Source organism: Cydia strobilella, chromosome 15, assembly GCF_947568885.1.
Source record: "Cydia strobilella chromosome 15, ilCydStro3.1, whole genome shotgun sequence".
Taxonomy (NCBI): domain Eukaryota; kingdom Metazoa; phylum Arthropoda; class Insecta; order Lepidoptera; family Tortricidae; genus Cydia; species Cydia strobilella.
The window spans coordinates 4,388,990-4,399,683 of NC_086055.1; the positions used below are offsets into that span (position 1 = coordinate 4,388,990).

The 10,694-nt window shown below is 39.3% G+C and overlaps 1 protein-coding gene across 1 annotated transcript; it reads left to right on the forward strand.

The window, feature by feature from the left end:
• The first annotated feature begins 2,092 nt into the window (after positions 1-2,092).
• Positions 2,093-5,547, forward strand: LOC134747811 (uncharacterized). The gene is made up of 2 exons (XM_063682448.1): positions 2,093-2,575; positions 5,002-5,547. The coding sequence occupies exons 1-2, from the start codon at positions 2,135-2,137 to the stop codon at positions 5,434-5,436; spliced, it is 876 nt and encodes a 291-aa protein (XP_063538518.1). The 5' UTR covers positions 2,093-2,134; the 3' UTR covers positions 5,437-5,547.
• The last annotated feature ends 5,147 nt before the right edge of the window (positions 5,548-10,694 follow it).

Genomic DNA, 10,694 nt, shown 5'->3' on the forward strand with positions numbered 1-10,694 from the left:
ATAGCGATAGGCTAGAGGGGCTGGTGAGCGTCAGGACGGCGGGTGAACCTCAGCGATTTAAAACGAAATATTTATAAACGCATTGTACCTTCTGTGTACCTTTAAAAAAACCCGTGTACCTCTCCCTAATAAAACGAGATATTTAGCAAAAAAGTTCCACCCTCCATTCTGACGTCAGGATGGCGGGTGGACCTATGAAATATTGCATTATCATCGTACATCATCATATCAGCCTTTTATCGGGTTGTATCTCATGAACCGTGATAGCTAGCCTGCTAGACAGTTGAAATTTTCACAGATGATGTATTTCTGTTACCGCTATAACAACAAATACTAAAAAGTACGGAACCCTCGGTGCGCGAGTCCGACTCGCACTTGGCCGGTTTTTTGTTTATTGATCGCATCATCGCATGGCATTACAGTTACTGGAAATTATTAAAAAATAATCTAGAGCTTGAGGATTGCTCTCTTCAAAAACTCGTAGTTTTCTCCAAGATCCCTTTTTTTAATAAACGTATATAGGTACTTTATGTAGCCCCTTAAAAACCGCCAGTATCTTTGATTTAGTTGTCTGTAATCATGGACTGAAATGGATGGCCCGATCCTATTTTATTATGAATACCAAGCTGTTTACGTAGATTGGGAATAATGGCATCATGCCAAAAGATAGGCGATATAGCGTTTACTGGGAGTGGATTAAGAAAGGCTTACGGCTAGTTGGCGGCGTTTGCCATCTTAAATATGTACGTGATGGTCTCTGCTCCCTGGAAACTGACTCACTATGTCAAATTGTCAAAAAGTATTCAGATTTCTTACAATTTGGTTGCATGGCGGGTTAGAGTTTAGACTAGAGTATAAGTAGTTACATTATAACTGGCTTTAAATTCATATACCTAATGCACAATTTTGCTATATGTGCATTGAAGGAACTTAAAAGTTATAATGTAAAATTGATGATCACAGACTACACAGAGTTTTTTGTTCCGTCTCGATCACGGCCCAGTTTTAATTTAAAAAATAACCGTAGAACCATTTTTTTTACGGCAGTGACTGCCAGACCTGAACTATGGAATACTAATCGAATGCTAATGTGAAATGCACTTTCATCAGATCAACACGTCATGATACGTGGTAACACTGGTAACTGTCTTACTGTAATTACATCATTTCTACTACTGTCACGTGCTTTATCGGTGCCTGTTTGTGTATCTAATGCAAACCTAACTGGAAGCACGATATGGATAGTGAATCTTCAAAAATAACTGTATTGTAAACAGTGCCGCAAAGTTGCTGAAGTAAGATGCTTGATAGAAAAAAACCGGACAAGTGCGAGTCGGACTCGCCCACCGAGGGTTCCGTACTTTTTAGTATTTGTTGTTATAGCGGCAACAGACTACACTTACAACCCCTCTGGTGTTGCGGGTGTCCATGGGCGGCGGTAATCGCTTTCCATCAGGTGATCCGTCTGCTCGTTTGCCTCCTATTTCATAAAAAAAAAAAAACATCATCTGTGAAAATTTTAACTGTCTAACTATCACGGTTCATGAGATACAGCCTGGTGACAGACAGACGGACAGTGGAACTACAGACAGTTGGAAAATATAGACATATTCGATTTATCGCCTTCTCACTTTAACTTACTTTGTTAAGAATATAGTCTTCTTTAAAGTGTTCATATTAGTGACATTTGCCGTAAAATAATTCCTTGTTGGTAAAAATTGGCAGAAACTAAAAAAAGTCGGAAAATTTAGAGGTTTTTCAAATATTTTACAATGACCCGTCGGGTTTCCGAGGTCGAAAACTCGGATTTGCCATAACCACTTCATCACATAGAACATAAAAACAATAAAAACAGAACTGCCCGATTTCATGCAAGGCAACCCCCCTTTTTGAGTACGATTTCAATGGGCTAAATTGGGATCGGGCTGACAAAGTAAAATGCATCTCCGCGCGAGCTCCGGTATGTAAACGAGATAGCACTATGCACGTATACATATAGCGTTGTGCTGCTCGCACACTAAAGCGGTGTGTAGACAAACGCGGCGGCGTGGCGCGCGGCTGGCGCCAGCCAGTCCAGTCTGCGACGCCGACCCGTCAGTTAGAGACGCGCATCGCATCGTACCCCGCTAAAAACATGGCGGTTTGGAGCACAGAAGCCGTTACGGAATTCATCCGCTTATTCCGGAAAAATCCATGTCTATGGAAAGTTAAATGCAAAGACTATGGCAATCGCCATATCAGAAACGTGGCGTATGATGAACTGGTGGATTATTGCAAGAAAATAGGATTTTCTTCGGCGAATCGCGAGTTCGTGACGAAAAAGATTCAAAACTTGAGAGGATCCTTCCGGAAAGAGATAAAAAAAGTTACAGAAGCGCAGAATAGTGGAGGCAGCATAGTGTATAAAACGAACCTGTGGTACTATGACCTACTTTATTTTACTAAAGGTCAAGAGGATGATAACAAGGAGGAGGAAAATGAGCCGCCAGACCAGCCTGCCAAGTTTTTACAACAGCCTACGAGAATCGCATCACCGCCATCTCTTGCTGACATCTCGTCGCCAGAGGAAAGCAATGTAAGTTATACAACTTATTTTAAACCTGATAAATGAGCGTCTGATAGAATTTGACAAGTCTGACCCGTGCAATAAATACCTATACATTGTGTGGGTTGATTGAAATTTTGAATTGGCATAATCGCGGTTCTCCAGTCAACGGAATGGAATAAAACATGGAAGCGGCGTTTGAGAACATTACGTTCAAATTCTCGGGACAATTAGCACACATACACATTTACTCCTACATTTAAATAAGACGTTTTTTTTATATAAACTGATCGGCGATTGGCCCTAGTCACACCTGATGGAAAGTGAAGACAGGGCCTAAGATGGAGCTCACCGGTTCAGTAACAGCCTATTCACTCTTGTTTTAAAGAGACCGAGGTCATATTGATCAGGGAATACAGATGACGGGAGCGCATTCCATTCCTTAGCCGTCCGTACCAAAAAGGAGGAGGCAAAACGTTTCGTCCGAACGAATGGAATGTGGACCACGAACGGGTGACGGGGAGCGAATTCCCCGCGCCTGGATGTCCGATGATGGAAAGGGGAGGTGGGATCAGGTCGTGTAGTTCCTGTGCGCACTCCCCGAAATGTATCCAATAGAACACCGATAGGCAAGCGACTCGACGGCGATGCTCAAGGCTCTGTATCCTTGACTTGACAGATGGGTCATCGCCAAAGAGTCTATGAGCCCGGCGCTCTATCGAGTCCAGGGCCGCCAGCTGATATTTGGCAGAACCGTCCCATAGGTGGGAGCAGTATTCCTTGCACGAGCGTACCTGTGCTTGGTATAGGGATGGCGATACGTTTACAGAGCCTTTAATCAACTGGTAAACGAAATAATAGTCATCTTTTTTACACTAATGTACACAGCTAATGGTCGGGGAGCCCAAGAGGGGATTTTTGGAGTCACTCGAGCGCGTCAGATTAAGATATGGGGGATGATACCTTGCATCCTGTTGAGTACCTCCACCAAGTATGCGTCCTTGACACCGAGCAGGGAGTCAAGGACAGCCCGTCAGAATAGTAAAAAAAAATCCGGCCAAGTGCGAGTCTGACTCGCGCATGAAGGGTTCCGTACCATTACGCAAAAACGGGAAAAAATCACGTTTGTTGTATGTGAGCCTCCCTTAAATATTTATTTTATTCTGTTTTTAGACTTTTTAGTATTTAAATCACATTTACAAACGGGTCTATCGCGAATTTATTTTGTTACCTTTATTTACCGACGTTTCGACAGAGGTTTCACTGGTCGTGGTCGCGGCTAACTGACGTCCCAGCAAAATGTCAAAACAGAGATTTGTGTGACTACCCCACGAAAAGTGCATTTTAATACGTGTTCAAACCGCGAAAGTTTAAAATGTTTTTAGTATTTGTTGTTATAGCGGCAACAGAAATACATCATCTGTGAAAATTTCAACTGTCTAGCTATCACGGTTCATGAGATACAGCCTGGTGACAGACGGACAGACATACAGCGGAGTCTTAGTAATAGGATCCCGTTTTTACCCTTTGGGTTCGGAACCCTAAAAATCGCCACCTTGAAATACTCGAGCGCGTCAGATTAAGATATGGTGGATTAATTACTTGTTAAATAGTGCCCATTTCAATAATCTGACGATTTTAGCGATCCGTAGGCGATTGTCAGGGTCACAAAGTTGCAAAAAAAATCGCGACCTTGACTTACTCGAGCGCGTACGATTTTTATTTTATTTTGAAGGGAATAATGCAAGAATATTAAATTTTTAAAAAATCCGCCGATTTGAGTAAGGAGAAGTGTCAGAAATCGTTTATGAAGTTTAGTGCACCCAGCTCTTTTTCCCTTCAACTTTTTCGCTATCTCTGACTCCTGTTTGTAAATTAAGCTCTTTTGTAGATTTTACCTAAGAGGTTAAGTATAACTTACGGGTGCAAAATTTAATTGTTATATATATTTTTAGTTGTTGCGATTTTTTTTTCTTCTCTCACACTGTCCCCATATAGTCCTCCGTTGTCATTATTTTAATAATACGCTTTTAACGAAATAATTTAACAATGTTAATTACAGGGGAGCCCACGATGCTAAATTTTAAGCAAGCTTAAAAACCCACATTTATTTAGAAATCTTTAAACTGTGATATCTCTTGAACCCCTTGGCCTGGCTTGGCAAATGTTTTTGAATGAATGAATGAGTATATTTATTTCAGACACCGAACCGAACGGTTTTTATAAACCGATTTAGTCATCCGCCGTCACTGACTGTCATCTCGGTCGAACTGAGGTTGCCAATTGGGTAGTTTGTAAGTACCGCCCACCTTTGGGTAGTTTACGTTGGGCTATAATTGAGCGGACAGAATGCTTCCATGTTTTATTTCCGTTCACTGCGTTTCTCCCATTCTCGATAAGATTCCATTGTTTTATTGTAAATAAATTAGTACTTAATAAAATTGTGTTTGTTTCAGGAGTCTATTCAATCACGAAAAGTATTAAAGAGAAAAGCAGTTGTCACTGATACTCAAATAAAGTTAATGAAAGTGTGCACAGAGGCATTGAAAAGGAAAGAAATTACTGAGTTCGAAGGCTTTGCTATATCAGTTGCCAAAAAGTTAGAAAAAATGAATAGCATCCAGGCTCTGTATGCCGAAAGCTTGATACACTCCGTTTTACGGAAAGGTCTATTGAATCGTTTAACCGAAGAAACGGATATTTGCGATAAACTATGCAATAAGAACGTTTCTTTTTCACCAAGGCTGACACCATCAACTTCGTCAGATCTCCCTGAAGCTGCGTATCAGGTTATTCAAAACGAGGATACTGAACCGCTACACGAAGACCCTCTAAGTACTAATATATATGATGAATCTTTTGTTAAGGTCGAGCACTTCGAGCATGACTGAATGACAATTATCGTAATAAAATACTTTTAATGTTGTCTTCACACATACATCATCAACCATACTTATTTTGCCCGGGATATGGACCGTGATATGGACCGTGATTACCTTTTGTATTGTTTTCGAGCTCCCGATATTATACAAAAGGTAATCACGGTCCATATCCCGGTCAATATAAGTCTAGTGAAACTAACCGTGAATCATTCAAAACTGTACTGTAACTTATCATCAACCATGTCTACAGATAATATTGATTAATAAAATTAAACCATCGCATTATGTTTCATTTCCTAGTACGACATCATTAATATTTAGGAGCTTGTTAATTGTTATACATTTCTATTCGTAGCAAATGTAGCAAACTAACAACCCTGTCACGTAACTCAGTAACTCGGTTAAATATTGTGCGTCACGTAGTGACACGCCTGACTAATTGCGGTCAGACAATATCGACCGAACGTCGTAGCACTCGTAGCTCAATATCATATTGACTTTACGACCTTTATGTAACCAGGATGATTCGAAGTAAACAACGCGCCTGTGGGTCACTTACCTAAACATAGCTTATGAGGACACTGAGACGAAATATCAACCAGTAAGTTACGTGGGAAACAAATGTCTGGTTTGACGGGACTTGTGCAAAGGGAAACCTTAGAAATGCAGACATAACTACGTCACTAGAGATGACGTCCGTCATGGCCTCACAAAAGATGATATATATATACCAGTCGCGAAACCAAATAGTAGATGATACCGTCACACTGTTGCGAAATGGTAGAGGAAACTGGATTCTAGGTTCGAAATCGGAGAAGCAACAGGGATACGGGAAACACGCAAGCCTAACAAATAATTTTGTCGAATAGTGGACTTATTTATAAGAGAAATAACTTTAATATAACATGTGTGTAATATTATAACATACCTATGTAGTACAATTATTCCGAACTCTGGCTGTAAACAAGCCATTTCTGGCTTAGCAGTTAAGACACACGGAACTCTGCGATTTATTTAATTTTTCATCATCATTGGCCTTTGCATCTATTGCAGACGATTTATGGTGTAACACCTTTAATAAATAAAAATAAAAACTTATTAGATATTTTTTTCTTGTAATGTACTCTTAAGAGTAAAGCCGTCTTGGCTTTACTCTTTTTCGTTAGAAAACTTAGAAAACTCAATGCATATTTCTTTATTCTTTACACTAATTAGGGTCACGATGGGCAACTGCAAACGTCTGCCCATTATTGTTACTGCTTCCCGAGTATTCGCTTCATCAAAACCAAACATCTCTTTATCTGTAGCCACTTCTTTATGCCCGAAGTCGCATTTATTCAGCATTGGTTTGCTTTCGTTCGACTCCTATATTTCGGCTCCTGTTTTCGGTTGCCCCCTTTTTCTATTACCTTCCATGGCTTGCACATTCCCCTCGATGACTTTTGTTATGGCTATTATCACCGCAACTGTCAAATCAATTATGATCTCTGTTTAAACAGAGATCATAACTGATTATTTGCTTATGCGCGTCCTTGGTAGCCAAATAGGTCAGCTATACGACTTTTAATCCGGACACCACCGTGGATTCGAATCTCCTGGCAGTTAACGAAGTTTTCCAGAACTTTTTCTTTTACAAAAAACAAGCTTTCGGCAGAGCCGATAGTTCGTTAAGCATTACAACAACCTAGCCTTGTTTCCTACAATAGCTCAAATGAATTAATTTTTAAATTGTAACCCCAATCGTGGCACGAGATCGATTATGGCTCTAAAAGTTTACGCCGTCTCGTCTGAATTGTTTCTATCACGCTATCGAGACATGAAATGTCAGGGGGATTTCGACTAGTATTAATGATACTTGTGACATGTGGCTGTTCCTGGCTCGCACAGCTAAAAACTGTGGAATGAATACTGTCGCCGACGGTATTTCCGGACCGATATGACCTTCAAGAAAAGAGCGTATTCCCATCTTATGTAAATAATAAGTAACAACTGTAATCTGACCCTAATATTTATGCAAATAAATAATTTATGATTTTTAAAAGCCGCAACGCACTTGCAACCCCTCTGGTGTTGCGGGTGTCCATGGGCGACGGTAATCGCTTACCATCAGGCGATTCGTCTGCTCGTTTGCCTCCTATATCATAGAAATGAAATGTTTGTGATGCACGTGCCACAGTTGTCATCGCGTGTGTGTGTGTTCTGCTTAAAAGGTATGGTAAAGGTAAGGTATGTACTATGTAATTGTGTTACATTGATTCAGGAGCAATCTGTCGAACGGAGCAGATCGCACAACACAAACAGGCCTTTTTTGATTTGACCTTAGTTTTATTATATACATAAGTGGCGGCGCGTCATATATAAAATAAATAGATTTTTTTTGTCTTGAATCAGGCAATTCGGTGGGAAAATTATAAAAACTCATTCGATTAGTTTCTGAAAAAAAATTTTTTTTCTGTTCTCTATATTTTAAGTATCCTAACTGATGATCTCGCCTCAGGCCTGACGTGTTTTATTTTGCTTTTGAAAGTACTGCCACATCTCATTATCTCCAATATAACATTATTAAGACACAGTTTGAAATAGGATAAATTTATATTTACTGAGCTAAGGTAAGGATCTACTAATAGTAGTAGGCTGGCCGAACAGGCTTTAAGTTATTTATCGTTCATGTCATCTCGGATATCGGTGAATATATGATATTAGTGCATTCAGATTAATGTCCTCAACACAAATATATGAGATGACAAGCGCAAAAGTCGTGGGGGTAGTTGCTGTGACGTCATAAAGTTGGCAATACAATTTTTTTATTTTTCTCATAAACATACCATGTGGGGTACTTACTAAATGAAAGGGCTTTGTGAGTAGATCACTAATATATATAACACTGTAACATTTTCACTACTTGATCTAACTAATTATACAAATGAGTTTATTTCATATTATTAGAAAACGTTAAAAAAATTCACAATCCACAGTTGACTTTGAACTGCTCCAAATTGAAAACGACTGAATGGACCAATATACATATACTAACTATACCGAGTGACTGTGAATACCCTCTATATAATGTTGAAAAATAATTAACCAGATATATCAAAAAATAAGAAAAGTACATCAAGTTGAAAAAAAGTATAATTTTCTGTTACATTAAACTTCAACTATTATTAAAACAAACAAAAAAACCCGACTGTTTACATATATTTCCTCTAAAGTGTTTAGGACGGTCTATGCTGTGTCCGTCTCAAGGAGATTTAGGAGTCTTCACGACAGTAGCCCTCATAATCACATAAACGAGCAGTGGAAGTTTCAATATTGAAAATAAATTAAATTGTAAAACAGGTAAAATGGAATCTAAACCTTTCATGTTAAATTCATAGCATAACCTATGCGCAGTTACCCGGGAAACACGTAAGTCAGTGCAGTTAGATACAAGCTGACAGTGGCGCCCATATGTAATGCCATCAGTCAAGGATACGTGGTCAGTGCCATCGAAAGGGCGCGCAAAGGTCGGCTCGATAAGGTCTCAGGGCGCAGCTTATAAAACAGACACGCCACTTTACAAGGAAACTAAATAAACGCTTACAATAATTATAACCGTCCACTTATCCGTGACTTCAACCCAGAACACATGTAAATTACGATTTTTTTTATTCGTCATCATCGAACTGTCGTAGCCTAGGTACACTTAGGCAGCCGTAGCTTCTTCCTCCTCTAATCAAGTAACAACAATGGTTAAAAAAAACAACCCCGGATACTCGCATAGAGTAGAACCCCGAGGTTCGAAACCGGTTGACGAACTGTCAGTTGTGTCTTATCAGGTGAAATAGAACGAAGGGCTTTTATGAAAACGGGGAAATGTTTAGGCTACGTACTTTATTTTTCACTTATTAATTACGTTAATATTTGTAACCGTTTGTGGGATACAGTTTTTGAAACATTAGTGCAAAAATCTGCATCTTTCAACCCTAGCAAGTAGATCCGAGCATCGAATATAAAGTCAAGTTAATGACATGTGTCAATTTAAAATGTTAGAGCCATCCCCCACACTAGCGTCTTTTGAGCGTCGGCGTCTACTCAGCGCTATGAAAAAAGATTGCAGCGCAGGAGCACGTTGCATCGATCAGTAGCCATAGAGTTGACTATAGACGCCGACGCTCGAGAGACGCTGGTGTGGAGTGGCCCTAAATAACTTTGTAGTGATAGGGTTGACTGATATAAAAATATTTCATTTCAATGATTTTGTTTTACTTTTTAATCCAGCTTTACGCTTATAATAACTCGATTGTAGATCACTTATATTCTGTTTTTTTATTCCGTAGACTAAAATGACATTTCATGTGGTACTAAGAAATGTCATGTCATACACATGAAACGTCATTTTAGTCTACGGAATATAAAAACAGACCTTACATAACACTATCCTTTCAGCTCAGTTTCTAGAAATGTTCCAACCTGTATAATCATTTTTGCGGGTATAGTACGTCTGTCTACTGTCTACGCAGGATACTGAAGTTTTTCGGTCACATAGCCAGGAAAGAAGGTCTTGAATAACTCATAGTTACGGGCAAGGTTGATGGCAAACGACCTAGAGGCCGTAGCCCAACAAGGTGGGCAGATCAAGTCCGTTCTACCCACGGAGTAGGATGGAGATGGCAAGTAGGCGTTCCCGTCTATCCGACAGTTAGTAGCGACCGACTCACTTTATGCACAGACTATGCTCAGTTGTTGTGTAAACTTCATGCTCGAATGACATTCACGTCGTACGTACGCTCGTCTAACAAAAATTGATAATTAAATTTAAAATGCCGTATTGTGCAGTATTAAGCTGCAGAAATCACAGCGGTTTAAAAAATCTTTCACGTGGAGGTATTTCCTATCACCGGTGGTTATTTATTTAAATATAATCCGATAAATACGAAAAATCTGTTTCTTTTGCATTATTTACGAATGTTCGTTAAGTAAATCTATATTTTATCAGTTAGAACTTAGAGTTCACAATCCTTTGTCACTATTCTTTACGTTTATCTGGAATATTCGCTATCCTAAATGTCAAATAACTTCGCTACTCAGATGCTGCGCAATGTCGATATTTATATCGATAAAGTTAAAGTTACGATATTTCAAGTTTGATGTTTGGTAGTTCGGTAATAAATTATTATTTTAGACACGTTTCTAATTATTATTTGGGATAATCAATGTCTTAGTAAATATGGCAGCACTGGTCATCAAGCACTAAGTTAAGTCGGGGTCATTTCATCCTTTACATA